Source organism: Amphibalanus amphitrite, unplaced genomic scaffold (assembly GCF_019059575.1).
Source record: "Amphibalanus amphitrite isolate SeventyFive unplaced genomic scaffold, NRLGWU_Aamphi_draft 000347F_arrow, whole genome shotgun sequence".
In the NCBI taxonomy this organism is placed as follows: Eukaryota; Metazoa; Arthropoda; class Thecostraca; order Balanomorpha; family Balanidae; genus Amphibalanus; species Amphibalanus amphitrite.
The window spans coordinates 206,468-228,495 of NW_024881842.1; the positions used below are offsets into that span (position 1 = coordinate 206,468).

General features: G+C 50.3%; 2 protein-coding genes across 7 annotated transcripts in view; one reads left to right on the forward strand and one right to left on the reverse strand.

Moving 5' to 3' along the window:
* The window catches only part of LOC122389192 (ephrin type-B receptor 1-B-like), a 112,212-nt gene extending 93,040 nt beyond the window's left edge, over positions 1-19,172 (forward strand). Inside the window, exons 6-20 of one of the 6 annotated variants that reach the window (XM_043380960.1) lie at positions 81-241; positions 2,334-2,478; positions 3,452-3,576; positions 4,380-4,548; positions 7,000-7,111; positions 7,798-7,868; positions 9,203-9,220; positions 10,329-10,376; positions 11,597-11,775; positions 13,977-14,189; positions 14,924-15,133; positions 15,523-15,701; positions 16,072-16,230; positions 16,701-16,775; positions 17,604-19,172. In XM_043380960.1, the coding sequence (XP_043236895.1) occupies positions 81-241; positions 2,334-2,478; positions 3,452-3,576; positions 4,380-4,548; positions 7,000-7,111; positions 7,798-7,868; positions 9,203-9,220; positions 10,329-10,376; positions 11,597-11,775; positions 13,977-14,189; positions 14,924-15,133; positions 15,523-15,701; positions 16,072-16,230; positions 16,701-16,775; positions 17,604-17,871 (2,132 nt within the window). In that variant the 3' untranslated portion in view covers positions 17,872-19,172. The remainder of the gene's footprint in view (positions 1-80; positions 242-2,333; positions 2,479-3,451; positions 3,577-4,379; positions 4,549-6,999; positions 7,112-7,797; positions 7,869-9,202; positions 9,221-10,328; positions 10,377-11,596; positions 11,776-13,976; positions 14,190-14,923; positions 15,134-15,522; positions 15,702-16,071; positions 16,231-16,700; positions 16,776-17,603) is intronic. The other 5 variants (XM_043380961.1, XM_043380962.1, XM_043380963.1 and 2 more) reach the window with 5 other exon arrangements.
* Positions 19,173-20,115: 943 nt separating this feature from the next.
* LOC122389184 (adhesive plaque matrix protein-like) lies at positions 20,116-20,877 on the reverse strand. The gene is made up of 2 exons (XM_043380950.1): positions 20,872-20,877; positions 20,116-20,627 (listed from the first exon to the last, which is right to left on the reverse strand). The coding sequence occupies exons 1-2, from the start codon at positions 20,875-20,877 to the stop codon at positions 20,160-20,162; spliced, it is 474 nt and encodes a 157-aa protein (XP_043236885.1). The 3' UTR covers positions 20,116-20,159.
* Between the last annotated feature and the right edge of the window lie 1,151 nt (positions 20,878-22,028).

The window sequence follows — 22,028 nt, forward strand, 5'->3', positions numbered from 1 at the left end:
TGCCCTGCCCTGCCCTGCCCTGACCTGACCTGACCTGACCTGACCTGACCTGACCTGACCTGACCTGCTCGTCGTTTCAGAGCCGCCGTCGGAGCCGCAGCGGCCGGTGGTGGAGTTTGTCGACCAGGGTACGGCTGTACTGGTCTGGCAGCGTCCCATGTACGAGGGAGGACGAACAGACACCACCTACTACATTCGCTGCGCCCAGTGCGGCGGCTCGGTGCACTACACTCCGGCTCAGGTGGGCGATGAAAGAGAACACCGAGAGGTCACCGGTGGGGTGCGTGGGTACACTGCCGGGTCACCGGTGGGGTAACGGGGTAATCTGTGGGGTCACCGGTGAGGTAATAGGGTAAACTGACGGGTCACCGGCGCTGGTTAGTAGGTTGGGTACGCTGACTGATCATCGTTGGGGTGAGTGATACACCTTTTGACTTCCCGTCCCCGGCGTATGCGTTTATGTCGCCCTTTTGGTCGCTGTCCCCGGTGACCCACAATCAGTAGGCAAGATCACGTTCCCTCCCATCCCCCTATGGTTGACCGTCGGTTAAGCACGTGCTGCCTCACACATGACATACCGGGTGGGATGATCCATATTCCATTGTCTGCTGCTGAGAGGGGTGACAGCTATGAGATCTCATGACCAATGACCATGATCTGTGAATGTGGACGTCATTTCATGCTCGTGTCGTTATCTCATAAGGACAGCTTTTTGACGGAAATGTGTGTCATTTTATCCCATATGTATTGCAATGTCTTAGGTTTCCTGTTGGTTGGTCGTGGACGAATGGAGCTTTACGTCAATGTTTTTTTTTATTAATAGAAAAAGTGCACACTAAATATATGCATGAGTTTTCGATAAGTTGGTTCAAATCGGGCTCCACAAATGATTCTCATTCTCCTCAACCGATAGCTGTTCGTTTGGGAAAGAGTGGCGCGCTCTCCCAATCATAACCCTCTCCCTCGACTCCACCTGTCCCTCTCCCCATCTCCACCCCTTCCCTTGGCTCCCTCCCTCCCTCCATCTTCAGCTCCCGTCGATTGTGTCAAGTGCCCCTCTTGGCCGGAAAAATTGTGGCTTAACGATGCGTCGAGCCAGAGCGCGGTCCGATGGAGGTCAAAGGGTCTACCCGAGCGAATGGAGAACCGGCGGGCCGAAAGGGCAGGCAGTGCCCCATGGTGGGGTGGGGAGGGCCAGTGGTGGGTCGGATGGCTGGGCTAGGCATGGAGATTCGTGAAGGGTTGGGACGTGTGTGGACTGAGAGGACGAGGGTGTTATGTAATACGTTGGTAGTGCTGGAAAGGTGAACACCGATCAGTAAATATCTGGGTGTCTCTAGAAATGGGCACCAGTATCTGCTTATCAGGATGTTGGCATCTTGCATTGAAGATCAATTTGTTCCTGGTCATGCTTCTTCTTTGCTATGCTGATTTGAATTAAGAGTGAATGTAAAAGCTCCATTGAACAGCTTTTTTCCGCGCCATGAGATGGCAGCTCTGACATTCCGGTTCACTGACCGATCAGGAAATTCTGGTTTGTCGGAAAATTTACTTTTACGTCAGAGTCAAAGTAAATGGCCCATTTAGAGTGCAAACAGACCACGAACCTGAAACCCTTTCCGTGTCTCTTTCTCTACAGCCAATTTATGGCGGTTGGCCGCCGTTATCACCGGTTGAATCTGCGCCCGTTCTGCGAAACCGCTCCCCTCCTGGTATACCGTCTCTGATGGCCCGATCTCCTGGGGTGCCTCTGAGACCCATGGCTCTGACCTGTGACTTAGTCCTCCGCGCGGCGTGCACACCTCAGTGACACGTGTGGTAGATTTTGATGGACACTGAGTGAGCTCATTCTTCCTTATGACTGGTGATTAGATGAATAGACCTTTTCTTATTCCGTCACTATTTATCATTTGGAGCTGCAGCAGCAGCGGAAGCTGGGCAGTCGCCATGACTTATCGTTCAGCTCCTCGGTGGATGACTGACAGAACAATGCGTGCTGACTGGTCACGAGCTCAACAGGAACTGACTTACCCCGTCCTCACATCATCCGTGAAACACAGATCATGCACAATGGTCATTGATTTTGCCTGTGTGACATATTACTGAATTGAACCGACTGGAACGGTTGTTGCAACTGCTCGAATGCCGACTCAAGCTAGCACGACACGGCTGAAGTTGACAAGATGTTGGAAATGTTTAATTAAGCAATATAATATAGATGATCCCTGGCGTCTTACCCTGAACTTTTCTGGTCTGACGTGTCCTTTCCCGGTCTGACCTGCCTCTGTCTTACGTTAACCTCTGTCTTACCGTGACCTTCGCTTCTCTTTCAGGCCGGTCTTAATACCACTAAGGTGACAGTGATGGGCCTCAGCCCGGTCACTGCCTACGAGTTCCAAATCTACAGCAGCAACGGCGTCTCGTCGCTGGCAGGAGACGACAAATATGTCCAGATCAAGGTCACCACTGAGGCTTCAGGTCAGTAGTGAGGTCACATCAGGCCACCACGTGTCAGTGGTGGCCTTTTCAGGTCAGCTGGTGGGGTCACAAAAGGTCACCAGGGATACACAAACGTCTGAGATCAGTTTTGAAACCACAGCCGACCAACAGGAATCCATAGAGGTTGAACGTATAAGGTCACGAATAAGGTCGCATGGGTGACTGATCCCGTCGATAAATTTAAGAAATCATGTCGTTTGTCAACGTCGTCGGCATTTCCAATATCGCTGAAACTGTCATGAGAAGGTTTCAGCGCTGGATTCGAGAATGTCACGACGGCACATGCAGGAATGACAAATATTCAATGATGGGGCGCGGGTAACACGACTTGAGAGATGGCGCTCCCTAAAGTCTCTACTCAGTCATTGTCTTCTGTTATTGATTGCTCGATTCACCATATAACTTCGTTTCTCTCTCAGTGCTGGAAAGCCCCGCTGCTCCTGGCATTTCCCGGTAACCGTCTTCATATCGTGGACAGACTCTTATCGTGCTGTCAGGTCGCCGCTCCCAGCCCAATGTCAGACCGTCAACCTGTCAGACAGTCACAATGTCAGCTGTCACGCTGTCAGTTGGGATGTGTGCTGACCTGACATATTGTCTGCCGGTCAACGTGTGCGCTCTTGCCGACCGAAGTTTTTATTACGCATGACGTCTATTGCTCCATGGGCACTGTGTCGGTTATACCAGTGGCTTGTAGAGACAAATTTCAATAAATCTGGATCCTTTAAAAGTATTTTCATCCCAAATAGTTGATATTTTTCAGAACCAACGCTTACGGTATCAATTCTGGTTTGACCGAAAGCATACGGCTTTCGGTCTTTTTGGGGGGATGGGGAGCATACGGCACAAAATGTTCTGAACATTGTCCCTGTGGCTGCGATCCTATGTCCTCTATGACCCATGGTACCCTAACTTATGTGACCCCTTCTGACCGTGACCCTATGCCCCGCAGTGCCGTCGATGGTCTCGGAGCTCGAGCTGAGTGCCGTGCGCTCCTCTGAGGTTGTCCTCGTGTGGGACCCGCCTGCCGACCCACAAGAGGAAGTCCTCAACTATGAGGCCCGATACTTCGTCAAGGTATGATGCCCAGAGACGTCCTAACTTTTCAGTAAAACTGCTAGTCTGACGCGAAATATCGAGTTAAGGATCTAACGGGGAAGTGTGTAAGGTGTTAAATAATGCACTGTAAAAATTAATGCTGGCATTGTGTATTATGAAACGACGACTCAAATTATTTTTACGATGTCTCGGGCGGAAATTCATGGAGCCGCGGTAACAGTGTTTTGTTGTTAGCCATCGCCGGGACGTTGTGAAGGCCTGCAGTCGCCCTGTCCCGCGCGTGGCTCCCCATCGCTGTGCCCGCTGCTGCATAAGTAATGACTCGGAGGACTTGGTGACTCAGACAGACTCAGCTCCGACCAAAGAGCTCCGACCGTCCAGTGAAGGAGACTCGGGGTGGGGGAAGGAGGAGGGTCCCAGGGGCGGCTGGCCACGTCCCCGTGTGGATAACTGCATTACGGACCCGCGACGGAGGGCTAACTGATGCTGATCTGGGGGACGGGAAAGGACAGAGGGGACGGGGTGTCGGTGAGGGTGAGGAAGGGGCAGTTGGAGACCAACTGGCGTCTTTGTGGGACCTGCTGCGGGGTCTGTTTTATGTCATGTGGATATGTGGTTGAGATAGAGTAAGTGGTTACTGAGTGGAACGGATCACGGTGCTGTACTAGCGTTCCGTGGCGTTCTCTGGATGCGAGTATGACGAATCGATACATGGCTGGACAGATCACAATCTGTTTCTGACCTGTTTCCAACCTTTCTGGATCTTTGAGGCTCGACCCGTGTATGATCCGATTGTGACCTCGTGACCCGACTTCCCGCAGGGCCGAGAGTCGAACGCCAGCAGTGTGTTCACGGACGAGCCGCGCACGACCATCTCCAGCCTGCAGCAGCGCACAGAGTACGGGTTCCAGGTGCGGGCGCGGACCAGCCGCGGCTGGGGCGAGTTCACGGACCCCGTGTTCGGTACCACTGGCCAGCTGCTCGGCACAGGTGAGGAAAGAGCGAGGGAGTGACTGAGAGAGGGTGCTGTGAGGAGACAGGGCAGGGTTCAGGGTGGTACAGAGTAAGGGGCAGGATAGTTCGAAGGGGTGGACTTCTTGAGAGGAGAAACAGTGCACTGCCTGCCCAGCCCAATGCCCATAGTTGTCTAGTACGGCTTTTCGGTACTGCATTCGAGCTAGGTGCAACATGTGCCGCTTTCAATATCACACAAAATATTTTCAAACCAATGTGCCTGTATATTGAAATGCAAAATTCGCACCACCCCCCGGGACGGCCGCGGGGCAGTGTCATTTTCGGCAGGCCAGCCCCAGGCGTCGTATTTCCGGCCGGCGGCCGCCCCCGGAGTGCCGGAAATGTGGCCGGGTCATTCACGGTATCAGGGGTACCTCGGCCGCAGGGGCCGATAGGCCGGTCATGGGGCGCAGTTGAAGAGCTATGAGGTCGCCAGCCAGCCGAGAAAACGATCCGCTATGGCAGTTTGATATGGCGCTGAATGAGGGACCGCATTGGCAGCGAGCAGGAGGTTTTGAAACCAATGAAAAGCCGGAGCGATGAATAGCGGGCTCTTGCCATTCAAATGTAATTCAGTTTTATTGATACAGCATCGTCATTTTTATTCCGTCTTACAACCATACGTATAAGAGCGCTGTAAAGGGACCGCAAAGGTCAAATATCAAGTTGACCTCCATCCGTTCCCCTCGCCCCCATATCTGTAGCCTCTGTGCTCTGGCCATGGCGCCTCGGGACCATATACATTTCTGGGCTTGACCAGCCGGCACCAATCTGGGCCTTCCAATGGAGAGCCATCACTGGCCGATTTATGTGTGAAATAAATCACCAACGCCGACCCGGAGACGCCAGCCAGACTGGGGAGGACCGGGAAGTGGCCGGAGCCCGGACCGGCCCGGACCGGACCGGACCCGGAAGGTCCGGACGGTCCGGAGCACGGTCCGGAGGCCGGCGGTCTCCATGGCCGCGAGCTCCCCGCTCATGGCGGACCGCTGAGCTAATCCGGCACGAGCAGAGCGCGCCGACGGCTGGGAAGTTGGCGACGTCGGCGGGCACGATCGAAGCTGGCTGCAGCACAAATCAACTGATTGGATCGGTTTCGGCGCGGCTCGACCCGGCCCCGCCGTAGGTTAGATCTCATTTGCGATTGATGGTCTACTGGGCACTCAAAGCACATTTTCATTCGGCGCTCGCTGCCCCAGGGCCTGCGTTATTCATCTAATCGAGTATCGATAAATCTGTCATACGGGTATGGGTTTTCTGGAGAGGAATACCCGTAGGAAAACTTAGTATCGCTATTGACATGCAAGACGGGATTAGGATATCGTGTGGTCCCAGATTTCCAATGTTGTTAATCAGCTCTTCGCGGTACGTTACCTTCTTCGAATCTGTTCGCTTTGGTATTGATGAAGGAAAGCTCTTCAGTCAAGTATCATCTAAGTCATCCGTTTCGTTTCTCGTAATGTATTTGTTAATTTTCCCAACATCACAGAAATCCTCTAAGTCGCGTTCAGAACTGGAGTCGCCTTTCGACGTTATATGCCAACATGCCTATTACTGCACTTCTTTTAAGTTTTAGCGTCGTGCGATATGAAATCGCCTCAATTTCCCGCACTTAACTGCTGATGACTTGACATTAAAGTGAGACAGAATGTATTCTAACACGGCGAAGACACGTGGTGTTCCTATTAAGCCGTTTCTTGCGTCAGGCGCGTTGACGACACATAAACTGAATAGTTTGCATTTCATGACACTCTGGATGTGGCACTAAATCATACGATGACAGGTTCGAGTCTCAATTTATATCGCCAGCGAAGTGATAACGTTTGACACTGGTATAGGATTTATCGAGTAGGGCGAATGTTGCCAAAAGTTTCAGCCGAACTCGAATTGAGGTCGGGGTTTGTGAGCTGTGAAGTGATTTGTGGGTCTGAACGCATAGTTACCCGGCCTTACTTGCTGCTGAATCTTTCGATTGTTTGTGTAGTCTTCATTTATTTGTGCGTTGCCACTTTTTGCGGATGTGTCTTTTGCTAGAAACACAATCTAAATCGCAGTGGCTGATGGCCAGTATGCTGGCTGTGATGCTCTTTTTAAAAAGCTTTCGTTTTCCTGGCAAATTGTAACATTGCCTGTTGCATTGCTATTACTTGGACACGGAGCGGATTACATCGGATAATGTCACCCAAAATGGAGGGTGCGATCGTAAGCGATTTGCCAGATCACAGAACTACACAGAGCTGACAAATACCTGTCGCTGTACAGGGCGATCACACGACAGCCAATCTATTTATCACGCTGCACTTTGGCTAATCAAACCGACTCAGTGTCCTGTAGTGTCCCCTCTCCCCCTGTGAGCTAGCTGTAGCTCTTGCCGTCGACCCAGTCTGTCTCTGTGGCACCTCGTTGACGTTTCTGCCGATGTTACAGCGTATGTTGGCGAGGATGACGGCGTGAAGGTGCGCATCATCGCCGGTGCCACGGTGGCCGTCATCGCCCTGCTCGTCATTATCGTCATCATGGCGGTACTCTTCCTCAGAAGGTGAGATACGTCGGGAAAAACTCAAGAAATACAGGGCAAACATTGACTAATGTAGTGCACATAGATCACGAGGCCTATGCCAGAAACGCAAACGTCTGTAAACAACGTTGAGCTGTCGTCAAATGGCAACAGGCTCCCAAGTGCTAGGGTTTAGTGGTCGATGTTTTTCATACCGGCCCTGAATGGAAATTGGTGTCGAGCGGTAGTCAAGACATTATGCATAACAGGATATTTTTATTACGGTGTTTTATAGTCATAGTTATTATCACGGGTGTGTCACTGTCTGCGACAAGTTTTATGAGGCTGCTTGTCGCCACCTGCAACACGAAATATCGACTACAGAAATGTCTGACATGCTCCTCTCTTATCGCTTCCTTCGCCGTGTTCCCGGCTTTATGTGCTTATGTAAGCAGGCATAAATGAATCAAAATAGGACTTGTTCAGCATCATACTCTTGTCACTTCTTGCCTGGTTATGTGGCATTGCTGAATCCATACATTTCTGATGTTCCTCGCTGAAGAAATACTTGTTATGTCTTGTTGCTAAACGCATGCTAGACGCTAAACGTTGTTTTTCATCATACAGTATGTATTATTATACCGTTTTTGTCCGTTTTCCGTTTACCGTTTTCCATATTTTTCCCTATTTTCCATGTTTCTGACGGGGTTTTTCTGTCTCCGTTACAGCCGAGGTAACGAGGAGTGCAATAAGAAACAGCCGAGCGACTGTGATACGCTGGAGTATCGCAATGGTGAAGGTACATAGAACTAACCAGCGCGCGAGACGCGTCCCCTGCCATACCCACCGATACCTATGGCCATAATCATACCCATGCCTAAACCTATACCGATATCACGGCCATGTCCTTGCTACATTGCGTTCTTATTGTCTGTCACCCTCCCGTAAACTTTTCAGACATTTCGCTCATAGTTTCTTTGGATGAGCAAAATTGTTAAGATAAGTTCGTTGGGTATTCACATGGGGCCACATCTATATTGCACCTGGCCTTTTTTACTCGGTAATACCAAATTTAGTCAGAAGCTGTTGACTGTACAGGCAGGTGGCTTATTCCGTGCCGCTCGCTGGACTTAAGCACAGCAGTGCTCGTCGCTCGAGAAGGTCGCCGGGCACACAGTCAGGTCACTGGGAGCAGATGGGTGTCGGACAGGACGTTCCAGACAGAACATACACGCGAGCTTATTCAAGGATCCTGATTGAGTTGGGCGGACCTTGTTAATCTTCAGACATGACCGCATGTAAGGCTGCAGCAAACAGTGGTGAATGATGTCCGGGCACCCTGTGAGATATGAACAGACCTCCCCTGGAGACCGCGACATGAGGGGTGAGTGGGCGTGAGCACGCTCCCACTGGCGGATCCAGCCATTTTCAAACGGAGGGCCAAAGTCGGACACTTTCTGTGTGCTTCATAATGGTTTACGGGATGTAGGATACCGATTAGGTATTCCTCCAGAAAAAAAAAAACTCCTGGTGTAAGTTTAATCAATTGCAGGGCAATTGTATTGTTTGATCGTAACATTCCCAAGACATTCATTCAACATTCAACATTCGAAAGAACACAAAAAAGTCATGTGCAAAGTATTAACGCTCAGTATCCCAAACTCATCTTTAAACCGGCGACCTGTCATTATGCCGCGGCAGGGACGTGAAACAAGTTGTCCAATCAGTCTGGCTGTGAGCCTAATCAGTTCTGAACTTATCTGAGGAACTAACTATTGGCCAAATTACAGACGGGTGACCTTTTCATCGACCGTCCTGAAACCTTTACTGGCCACCCTTACGCGGTTCTTTCATTCGTTGTGGATCATTTATTGGTATGGAACGAGTCTCTTGATTGATGGAAGAATCTGTTAACGTTTTAGTTATAGTCAGCTCAAAGAACTGTAGCACGTCCTTTCCTAAGTGTCAGTAATAGCGCATACCGATCTTGCCGTTCGAACCATATAAGTAACTAGCTATACCAAGTGTCCAATCTGGGTGATTTCCTCTGACCCAAAGCTGGGCTGACCTGACTCGCTGACCCGTTGACCTGACCTACTGACCTGACCCGCTGACCTCTCCCCACGCTGCCAGGCCTGGTAGTGACCTACAGTAAGTCTGACGTGCCCCCTCGCCCCCCCCCCCCCCCTCGCTCGCCCACGCAGTTAGACGCTTTGCATGTGCCTACGTTCTTGGAGAAGCGGACGGTTTGCCTCTGCAGTGAGGCCGGAAGCCGGTCTTATTTAATAATGCCTCCCGCGTAGTAGTGCATGCCATGACAGCGCTGATAAATGAATAGCGTAAAATGAGCAGCATGGACCTGAATTACTTTGTGAATGTTGTATTGCTGTGTAAATATTATATCACTTTTGTCGTCTTTTTAATTTACAAAGTGTATAAACGATTGTCCAGGTTTCATCAACTAAGAGCTATGCTTTCGAATGGCTGTCGACATGTTTTTCAAAGTCAATGTATTAAACTGAAAATTTCATGCAACCAGATTCAGCTTTCCAGTTTCTTTTATGGCAAAAGTGGGAAAAAGCGCTTGCAGTTTTCTGTCAATTATATAGGCACCGCCACATAACTGCGTGTCTTGTGCACGGTGTTGATGATTCATTGTTTGTTTCGGCATATGTTTAGGAATGCACAAGGAAAAAGAGTAATGCAACGAAAGTTCTAGTCGAAGATCGTAAATGGAAAATCTAGTATCCTATGGCATGATTCAATGGGTTTACAATGTCAGTGGTGTCCATATACTTTGTGACATCAGGCTCACTTTGTATCATTAAAACTATGATTACTCTTTTACTCGTCTGTTTATATCAGAAGGGATATTTTACAGTGTGCCCGTCTCTCCCTGCCCTTGCTCCCGTCTCATTGGACCTGCACCGTGTCCGTTACCCTATCACTATGTCCATTATCCCTTCCACTTCTGACCGGTCCCTGCCGTTGTAACCACGCCGTTCTGTCCCCGTCCCCGCCCCCTTCTGACCGGTCCCCCGCTGTTCTGCCCCTACTCTTGCTCCCTTCCCGCCCTCTGCTCCCCCGCCCCTTCTGACCAGTGCCCCGCCCCGCCTCCTTCTGACTGGTACCCCACTGTTCTGCCCCGTCCCCGCCCCGCCCCCTTCTGACCGGTCCCCCACTGTTTTGCCCCCCTCTCCGTCCCCCGCCCCGCCCCCTTCTGACCGTTGCCCCGCTGTTCTGTCCGGCTCTGTTGCAGTGCACCATGTGGCCAACGGATCGATAGTGCAGACCCATACGGCAGGAAGTAAGTGCTGGCCGTGTCGCGCACCGACCCTCAGCGCGTCCCCAGGGCTGACAGGGGGCGTCAGGGGGCACTGGAAGGTCACCTGGGTCTACAGAGGTTAATGCAGGGTCAACAAGGGCCAGTGCTTGGTCATCAATGGTTACTTGTTGGCCAAGGGTCTTGAGGGGTCAGTGAAAGATCACTAGGGTCATCATGGGTCACCAGGGGTCAAAATAGGGTCTTCATGTGCTACGGAATGGTCATTGATGTCGCTGCTTTTGGGAATATTATGAGATTTCGTGTATTCCAGGTACTGCTCGCGCCCCTGTCAGTCGATTTTTGATTTACCTAATGTACTATGCGTGTGATGTGCGTCTGATGATATGCAATTGCATTACGCGTTGCATAAAATGTCGCTGCTTTGCTCTTTGTGAGTCAATCCGGACAGAATGATGTGGGCAGAGCGGAACCTCAGTGGGAAGGGGAGGGGAGGCGGTGTCTCAGCGGAGGGAGGGGTCGCGTGTCGCAGCAGAGAGGTCCCATCGCGTGTCTCGCCTGTCGGGGAGACTGTCGCGTGCTGTGCCGCCTATGAGGCTGACTGCCTATCGCAGAGGGGATCTGTCCGTGCCCGCCGAAAGGACGCGATCAATGGCGCTTCACCCGCGGCAGTGGTGGCGCGGTGGTGGAGTATGTGGCGCAGGGTTGCATGCCAGCTACCACCTGGTTATTTGATGGGGTTATTGCTGGGGGAATTTCATATGTCGGCCGGGTGTAACTTATTCCGGTGATAACAATAATCGCGATAATTTGTGGCAGGGCTGAGTTGGGTGTATAGTGAGCGATGATCACACAGCATGACACTGGGAGGGAAGTTGGCTAAAGGAGATTCACAGTTGGGAGAGAGTAAGACGCTGCTCTATAGGACCAATGACCAAGATTTAAGTTGCTGATTCTATAGCTTGGGGACACATGAAACACTTGGCCGGATCCCGATGTATGCAACGCTTGAAATAAATGTGTTGTAAAAACCAACCACCCAACACACTTCTGGGTATAAATAAGCAGTATTTTTCGTCGATACTTCTCGTAGTCAGCATGCCAAAAACTCATCTAATCTGGCTTAGCTGCGAGCATAACTCCGACCGCTAGTAGATCGAAACTCATTAACTCGGGATATCCCACATATAAACTAAACCCTCCTCCTCCAAACGTCGAAGTAACCTCCGTGTCTGCTTTTTCAGTGACGACGCCGCTGTTCAACCCGGTGACCCACCAGCGGACCTATATTGACCCTCACACGTACGAGGACCCGAACCAGGCGATACGCGAGTTCGCCCGCGAGATCGACGCGTCTCACATCATCATCGAGGCGGTGATCGGCGGCGGCGAGTTCGGAGACGTCTGTAGAGGAAAACTCAGGGTGAGTTAGGGAGTTGATGAGTGTGGAACGGAGAAATTGGCAGGGGTAACTCATGTTAGAAGAAGGGGAATGAGAAATGAGAGCTTTTAGGGAACCAAGTTTCAGCCTCCCCGAGCTCTTCGCCCATGGAAAGGGTTCTGCTATGAAAACAAAACTAGCCTCAGGGCTGCTATGCAACTTTATAAACACTGCAGCTGGGTTGAGCCTCCAGCCGACGTTAATGCACGTCTAATTTATGAGTTTGTAGCCCTGTAAACATGTCACTGGCCGAGTCCTTTCGGTGGCAGTCGATAGATGTAAAGTGTCCATGACAGTTGGATAGCGACAACTCAAGAAACTCAAGATTACTTTCAAACGATATTTATTTTTAAATTACTTTTAAATACACAAAGCTTTCGGTCACATTCGACCTTGATCACTGTGTTTCACAATGTTTCACAATTATACAAACTTCGCAAAAATGATACAAAAACCGTCTAAAATTCTTAATGTGAAGCGCATGAAAATTTCCTAGCCTACCGCCAGTTTTGCTGCCCAGGATGATAATGAAATGAACCCACTTCTCGAGTTTTTGTATCATTTTTGCGAAGTTTGTATAATTGTGAAACATTGTGAAACACAGTGATCAAGGTCGTATGTGACCGAAAGCTTTGTGTATTTAAAAGTAATTTAAAAATAAATATCGTTTGAAAGTAATCTTGAGTTTCTTGAGTTGTCGCTATCCAGCAGTCGATAGAGTTGCAGTCGACCAGATTTGTTGGCCTCCGTCTTGAGCAAGACACTCTGCTGTGAAGTAGACAGCCTTTTCTCGTAGTACTCAGGCGGTGGGATTTGAAACATGGTTCTCTGACAGCTATACTCGTATGTTAGTGCTGCTTCACTGTCTGACAATTCGCTAAATAACTAAACCGGCACTCAGCCAAAAATACGTCCACAAACACCGCTTAATTCTCCAGCCAAGCCCGTATTTCTTTGGGACTAGATGTTAACGATCTAAGTTGGCCCTAATACCGGTCTAAGTGGACTGACCGCCAAGTGTGACCCACCTCGCCCGCGCTATGTGAAACTTGAAATTTATTACTTCACAGCCCTACTCGGTGGGGCTGTATAAAATCCACTTTCGGCGCTACGAACTCCTCACATGCATACCCAAGTCGCGGTGGTTCGTTATTCAGTAGATCAGCGTCGGCACTTCACATCGGTCAGCCGCAGGTGCTGAATGTGATTCATTGCATTACTTAGCGGATATGGTCGGATCAATGCTGGATATTCGTGGAAACGGTAAACAAGAAACGCATGCCACTGCCGCAAAACCTGCGGGACGTCAGATTTCGGTCGTCAGCTGTCCTGTAGCCGTCACGAACCGTCACAATCCGTCACGAACCGTCACGAACTGTCACGCGCTCATTACGGCGCCCGTGTGACGTGTCGTGGATGGTTTACGAGCGGGGGTCGGCACGGAATTTGGCCCGTCTGCCGCAGTCGCCGCCCATTGTAAGGGACGCTGAGCGTCGCTTCTCGATCAAATAGACGCCGACGCCTCGGGTCATGTTTGTGATATGTTGGAGAGCTGAAAGCATTACGAACTTCAGTCGGATCTAAAATGGTTATGGAATGTCTGTGTTATTTTTGCGACCAAGAATGTGTCTAGCTCTTCATGCTGTATGAACATAGTCTCGCCTTAGACGGGTCAATTTCGGTTTGTGTGCGCTATGTCGTTTATACTATTGCCCATTGGTGACTGCTATATCCTGGTATACGAGACCCAGTGGTTGTTAAAGACGTTTGTCGTATCAGTGAATCACGTCTGCATGGCGTTGTACCCACTACCCGGAGTCGAGCCGTCGATCTCACCCTGCCGTTGCTAGCTGTGGCCAAGGATCGGATTACTATTGCGGCTAATCCTTCACTGTCACGCAAGGCCATGGGTCTTATCGTAAACCACACGAACATTCGTCCGCGCTTTGTGCATCTGCCTCCCGGTGGCAGGCAAATTCGTACACCGATGGCAAACAAGATGGATGGGCAAAACCAGCGCCTTACATAGAACATGGTCAAGGTGTAGGTACTCAGTGGTACAGAAAATGCTGAGTTAATGTTACTGACTTCCCTTGTTTGTCACTCACTCACCTGTTGTGACAATGACCCCTTAGTCACTGACCTTGACCCCGCCTGTGACTGACCTTGACCTCTGCCCTCAGATTCCAGCTCGTCAGGAGATCACTGTCGCCATCAAGACACTGAAGCCGGGTTCATCGGAGAAAGCCCGAGTGGACTTCCTGACTGAGGCTTCCATCATGGGCCAGTTCGAGCACCCGAACGTCATCTTCCTACAGGGCGTGGTGACCAAGAGCAACCCGGTGATGATCATTACCGAGTTTATGGAGAACGGCAGCCTGGACACCTTCCTCAGGGTCAGTGGAGACGGCTGGCAGTGGTAGGGGTGGGCTTGTATTAGAGCTGGTCTCGGCTCTTGGGGCACATTGGTTCTTGGGATACACATTTATATTCCTTTCTTTCAAGCAAACTGTCCTTAAATGCTAGAGAAAATAGTTTTAAAGCATTGTCTTATAGTCATCAAGTAGATGAATGATTGCAATAAGAACTGTAACAAAAACGAGTGATGGTGATACAAATAGATGCTGGAGCCTTCCGTTTTGAGAACCGTTCCCATGAGAGATAAGCGCAGGCCACAGCACCAGTTGGCTCACTCGAAGCGGGCCAGGGTCGGTCCGTCTCTCCCAGCTTGTCAATCGGTGCATATGCGCCGGCGCTACCGCCCCGCCGGCGCCCGTTCCCAGAACTGCTGTGGCCGACTGGTGAGAGCCATCAATATTCAATGAGCCGCTGGCCGTGGTCAGTTCTGTCGCCGCCGACTGCACCTCTCGCTGACGGCCGTCACTTGGCATGCAGCACTCAGAGATGTGCGGCCAACAGCGACGTGTAGACCCTAATGGGCAGTGGCGTCTCTCATGTTAAACATGACGGCGCCGGCTGAATGCCATGTCGGACGCAGTGGTAGTCGCTGCTGCCGCTACTGCTGCCGCTGCTGCTGCGGCAGTGACCTCCTTGACTACTATCTTAGACTGCAGATGACACCCTCAACTCCCTCTCCACTCACTAACCCGTCCCCATCTCTACTCAACAGGCAAACGACGGCAAATTCCAGATCCTTCAGCTGGTTGGAATGCTGCGTGGTATTGCCGCGGGCATGCAGTATCTCTCTGAGATGAACTACGTGCACCGCGACCTGGCCGCGCGCAATGTGCTGGTCAACTCGCAGCTGGTGTGCAAGATTGCAGACTTTGGCCTGAGCAGAGAGATTGAGAGCACCACAGAGGGCGCGTATACCACACGGGTGAGTAATGGTGATAGACTGATTCAATGAATACCCACTCCCACTCAGTATCCAGTACGAGTATGCTAACGAAGTGCATTAAATTCGTGTAAACGTTCGCATTCATGTCTTCCCTAGTTTTAAGCTTGTATTTCGGGCCAGTGCGACATGGCAGTTGTGTGAATTGCGATTGGTTTCAAAGCTTTCGATGCAAAATAATCAAGCTAGCTTTCATTTTGTCAATACATTTTTTTACCAGCCTTCAGCTTTTATCCATCGTTCAACGTGTAAATTGTCCATTGCATTCAAGGCTTTCATATCATTCATCCCTTTTAAATGATCACGTCAGCACGTTAGCTTCACCCGTTAAACCCCCTCCGGCGACTGACGCGTTCTCTCCCGGCACGTAGGGCGGCAAGATCCCAGTGCGGTGGACTGCGCCGGAGGCCATCGCCTTCCGCAAGTTCACGTCCGCCTCGGACGTGTGGAGCTTCGGCATCGTGGCGTGGGAGGTGATGTCGTACGGAGAGCGGCCCTACTGGAACTGGAGCAACCAGGACGTCATCAAGAGCATAGAGAAGGGATACCGGTGAGGCCCGGAGCTAGGGAGGAAGGGAACATAGAACTGGGGATGAAGAGTATGGGAAGGATTAGGAGATGCGCAGGTAGAGATGAGGGGTGTATTTGGGGAATGGATAAGAGATAATTGGTATTAGGGAGTGCTGCTGTCCTGCTACAAGAACTGACTATGGCTCGAACAGAGCGGTTAGCGGTCGTTCAGAGAGCATTAGAGCCGTTCTATGGCTTGTATCGGATGGTCTGTTCTGTGTCTCTGTCATTCAATTCAATTCAGTGTTGAGTCCCATCTAAACCGTCTTGCCCCGTTGTATCGTTCAAAGTACCCACTTACCCTGCTGTGTTCCATTCAAACCGTCTGACATCACTCTTTCCCTCGTCAGGCTGCCGGCGCCGATGGACTGCCCGGAGGCGATGCACCAGCTGATGCTGGACTGCTGGCAGAAGGAGCGTGCCCACCGGCCGGCCTTTGCCAGCACCGTCAAAACGCTGGACAGTCTCATCAACTGCCCGGACACGCTGCGTAAAGTGGCGCCCAATAGGTGAGCATTGCAGAGGAGCCCAAGAGAGGATGGTAGAGACGGCGCGCTGAGATAGGGGCTTGTGGTGGTAGCTAGTTAACGGGTTTTGTTAATTTGTAGATTTTCTTAAGCATTGCGGCCAATATTATTGCGGCCTGCTTATGAAGATCGTTGGCAGACGTGATTTTTCTTTTGTACTTTTTGGGCTTCAAAACAGATTAGCTGTTCTACGCTATGCTTTAGCTGAGACAAAGTCACGAAACGAAAGAAAATTTAAGTAAGTCCTGTGCAATCAAAAGAGAAAGGTGTAGACCACGATAGAATAAATAACAAAATGGTACTTCATAAATAGCGCATCTCCACGTTTTCACCACGAGTGAACGTCGTCCGTTAAATGCCTGTTGGTGACGGTCTCTCTGTCTCTCTCCCTCTCTCCCTTTTCTCTCTCCCCTCTGTCTTCTCCGTCCGCTCGGCTGTCGCCGCCCCTGCAGCAGGTCAATGCCAAGTTACGGGCCGTACTATACCACCACATCGTCTTGGGTGCAGTTCACCCCCGAATACTCTAGGTTAGAGTCGATCATTGTCTCTGCCTGTCTCTGCCCTGTGTGTACACTTTGCACGATGGTTGCATGCTCTGTGCATGAGAATACGCTGCACTTTGAGACATTTGGACTTTAAAACTCGAGCGGACATGAACCATTTTTGTAGCCTTCCGGTTTTCTGAACTTAACTCGGATGAGCTGGATGAGCGTTTCAGCTACCGCAGTTTTCCTCCAATATTCGTTCATCCGGTCCCTTTCACTTGCACTGTACGACCCGTGCAATATATATTTGCGTAGCTTTCGCTTGCTTTCCACATCGCTGAGAAACCTAGCACCCAGCCTAGCTTTTGCATCTTTAAAGTTAGGTCACTTTTCATTCAAGCTGACGAAAAACAACTGTACTGCTTGCTGTAATTATATGATCGTTCTGCGCAGTGTGCACCTAACTCAGGCTGTGCATCATGCTCCCTGACACCCTTAACGGCACCGTGGTTCCTGGCATGATGTTATCTCCTATTGCTTTTTTTGACATTGATTGAGACGTGCCTGCCTGCAATCTTTTTTATGCAAAGTTATCCAGAAAAATAAACTCCGCAAGGCTTTTACATTGGTGAATATTCACACGTTTACTATTCATTATTTATCTTACATTTTGAATTAACTAGTGTGCAACAGTGGAAATGGGTGGCCACTGGCCAGTAGCCACTGCAGCGTAAAAAAAAAAAATGTTTATCAACCCGATGAGAGTTGACGGCTGAGAGTCAGCTGGCCTTTATTCAACTCTACCCGTATCTCACGCACCCCTTGCTACCATCCCACTGAGTCTGACACCACCGTCTCTCTCCCCGCCAGGAACACGAACCCGCTGGCCCCGGACGCGCCCGATCTCACCCAGATCACCACTGTCGAGGAGTGGCTGGCGTCCATCAAGATGACCCGCTACTTGGAGAACCTCCAGGGAGCCGGCATCACCAGCATGGATGCCGTGACGCGGCTGACGCACGCCGACCTTCCGGCGCTCGGTGTCACGCTGGTCGGCCACCAGAAAAAGATCATGAACAGTGTGCAAGCGTTACGCGCCCAGATACATGCGAATATGTCTGAGGCGTACTTCGTGTAGTGGTCGAGTGGCGGCGCTAGTGCGGCGCCAAGTCAACGGGCTTTAACGGGCGCCCGCCCGGTGGCGCCGAGGAGACTCATCAAAATGTCATGCCCTCCACAGTTTGTGTGCGCGGACCGCGGACATTCCATAAGCGGTGCAGTGTCCGCGCTAGGTGTTATCGAAGTGCGGCGAGGCGGCGCGCCCGCCTTCCAAAGACATTAATATGAAAGCCTGTGATCTTATGATAAGTGTGCCGTCGGTTCGTTCTCCCCCAGTGTGTCGTCAGCTGTATGTCTAGTCTCCAGTCTGCCCCCCTCGCCGGGACGCTTCGCTCTCCCTCGCCCGTGCCCCCGACTCGCTGTTTCTTTCACGGTGGACACCTGTGATGTTGCCTTTGATGATTTGTACTGAGTTTTATCGCCTGTATTTATGTTTTGTACAAACTGTACATTCGCCAATATGCAAAGCCCTTTATGGTGGTACTGCGGGAGGCGCGAAGCCGTCACTGCAGCACGGGCATCTCTCGCGGCTCGTGTAGCGATTCGAGCGTTATTGTGTCGTTCGGGCGCTCGCTGCAGCTAGTGTCAGTGTGTGCTGACCGTCATCGAAAGTGTTGTAACGAATGTGCGAGGTACGCGTGTGTATGATGCATCAGATTGATAAGTGAGTGTGTCAGTGCCAGCGCAACTGGGAGCAAGGCTCAGCGTGTGTCTACGCTCTGTCGACTGGCGGCCGCTGACTCAAATGCTAGTTCTCCTCCTTGTCCCTGGGCAGCGCTAGGTGCATCTGAAGCAAAACCAGGGGACGAGTGAGCGAAACTGTCATTACGGCGGCCTGTCATCCATTATTTCGATACTAAACAACCATCATATCGAAGCTCCCTCTCCCTTCGGTGGTGTTGGCTGCTGTCGATCGGCTCAGCGCGCCTGTCTGAATCCACAGACCCTGTGAATCTGGCGGCCGCTCTAGTTGACAGCTCGCGACTTCACCCAGTTTGTCTGCCATGGTGGCCCGAGCAGAGCGCCCGGGACACCCAACGAAACGTACACGGCTAGTTCCTTTCTGAGAGTGTCTGTATGCGCGACGAGTGTGTGTACCGAGCTCGCCGTCTGCGCAGCGACGGTCACCGAGCGCGTTTGGTTGCAAAACACTGTTGTTAACGCACGCGTTATTGGTTGGCGCACTCGAAACGTTGGCTGCCCGTTTCCGATGCTTAAATTTCAGCTTCCTTGGCGTGAGAGGGATCAAGTTTTTGATACATAACGCTGTTGTACTATTTGTATAGAGCTTTGAGTTGAAAATAAATGATGGTATTTGTATGCGGTGACTATTCCGGGGGCGGTGACCGATGGGGGAAAAACGCTTAGTTCGACGTTGGCAACATAAAATATCAGAATTAGATTAGACAAATACCACTTGAAACTAGCGAGCAGAAAATAAAAGACACTACCTTACTTCGAGCAAAGCGGATCGATAGGTTTATGAATTGGAGCCAAGCACAGCAAGGGGAATTTACCACCGTATGGAAAATAGTTTGCCGATTTTACCCAGCTACGGTATTTTGGAGGAAGTGACACCAGGCTAAATGCCTAAATATCGGTATCAATATCTGCAAATAACTTTACCAGCTTGCAGAACAACGATGTTGGTATCATTATTTTGTTTAATGTCATCCGCGTCAAATGATGCATATAATTTTATGTCTTTGTTTCGGGTCAAGGGTCCAGTCAATTGGGTGACACTCATTCAGCTAAAATAGGGAGATCGCAAGACCGACCCAAACCCATATACCCTTTATAAAAACGAAATATGCGAGTTGCGAAGGATTGCCCGGCAAAGGGAACGCTGTACAGTTGCGACACTTTTGATCGTCAGAGGTTCAGTTATGAATATGTCAGTGATTTAACCAGCTCAGTAAATATCACATCGAGCTGAAATAAACGGCTTCTATCGACGGTCAGGTTTTTTAGATTCATTTATCTATCTCAGACACGTTTAAGGCAATTGCAAAGAAGTGTGGCACTAACATGGCTTGGCATTTGGCAAGTTCATATCCCAGCAACTATTGGGCTGATTGACTAGAAGTCTTTTTGCTTGACAGCCTTACCAGTGTAACTCCTACCAGGTAGTTCCTGAGCTTTTTTCGTCGGTCATACCGTGAAGATGAAGATATATGCTAACACCAAATATTATCGACACTGAAATGTATATTTTGATCGCTCATAAGCGCTCACAACAAACAGACCAAACAGAAATAAAGCTATTTAGTACATATAAATACAATTGACAATTTTGTTTGCGGGTATTTAGTTGTAGGCCGGCTTGTAGGCGGGCTGGTAGGCGGGCTTGTAGGCGGGCTTGTAGGCGGGTTTGTAGGCGGGCTGGTAGGACGGAGCGGCGTACGAAGCGGGCTTGTAGCTGGGCTTGTAGCTGGGCTTGTACTCTTCGTAGCGGGCCTCGCCCTCGTAGGTCACCTCGGCGTTGTAGCCTCCGTAGCCCTGCTGGTCAGCCACGTACTTGACCGTCTGCACACGGCCGTCGGGCAGGTTGACCGAGTAGTAGCCGTTGACGTTCTTGGCGTCGCTGTTCTCGTTCTGCGAGAAGACGGCGCCCGAGTAGTGGTCGTTGACGGCGTAGTCGAACTGGTACGGCTGAGCGGGCTCCTTGTAGGACGGCTGGTGGTAGGCCGGGGCCGGGTGGTAGGCCGGCCGGGGGCTGTAGGGGGTGGAGGGGGCGGCGGCAGCCACGGTCACCAGGGCAGCAACGACGAAGAACTGCAAGACAGACAGAGATGACAGTTATAAATGAGCAGATTTTAGTTATGTTTCACATTGAGCTCATCTTCACATTTCCTTTTATGAAACGGGCGCGGTGCTTAAACGCTCAAAAGTGTATGATAAGATGATTAATGAATATATTAGTCCCATAACCGAAAGTTTCTTTGCAGTGCTTTCATTCCACAAGACTCAAACCACGCAACAGAAACGCTATAGGGTGTTGTCCGTCGAGGAAACTTACCTTCATGTTTGCAGAGATTGTCTTTGGCGACTGATATACTGTGAACGGCGGACCGGCCTTCCTTTATACCAGCCAGCGACCGTAACCTTGGGTTAGAGTGAGGGCGGGGCTGAGCAGGTAGATGTGGAACACTGCATAGCCGACATTGCGGTAAAAGGAAGTGACCCATCTGGAAGGTAGCATAGGTACTAATTTAACCCACGAATTGCTTTGGGGGGAGGTTAAACACCCCCACGTTTTCGCCGTGCTAGGTAGGTATAGCTTAAAAATGGTACGCCTCATGCGCGCCAAATTGTCTTATCTGTAGCGAGTTGATTGAAGTTTATTAAGGCAAGGTTAACAAAAAATCAGTCGAAAACTTTTCGAGGTATATGGAGGCTTCAGTAACGTCATGGTTTCGCAGTATTCAACCACAAATGGCATATGCTTAAAAAATCATATGAAATCACAAAACAGACGCACAGACATGACATGACGTAAATGCCATTAGACTCTCAATGTACTGAACATGCAGTCAAAAAATGGCTACCTTCGAATTTTTAGTGTTGTTCTACATTAACCTAAATCCTAAACTGAAGCTTGGCACCTTATCGTGGCATACTTCTCGGTCGTGATGCATGCGTCAATACGTTGAACTTTTTTACAAAAAAAAACTTCTTATGATAAAAATGGACGCCCCCTCGACGTCTAGTCTAAAACTACCTATAAAATATATGTATTGTGCCTGCACGAATGCCAACTTTGGATTTTCAGGGATCCTGATACTTGATTGACCTGACCTTGATCCTAAACTGTGACCACTAAATTCAATTTTAAAGTTCTCATGCGAAGCATCTCGTCGCTTTCTTTCGTTTGTCACCTCGCGCGTTTCGCTGGTTATTGAATGTCGACTTATTGGCTCAGGGCGTTTAAGCCCCCCCCCCCGCCACCACCACCTAGCAGCAATTGGTGGGTGCCGAAAATACCCCAGTTACTGCCCGGTTAAGCATTTGGGTTACATGAAGTAACGCGCATCAGGAACGGATTGTCCAATTCCCTCAGCATTGTAATCCGTTTGTAACACGCATTTGCTCTGCTCATGTATCCCCGGTCAAAGAACGATGGTTCTATAAAAAGACGTAGGTACAGTGATCGTCTAACCCTCGCCGGCCAAGGGC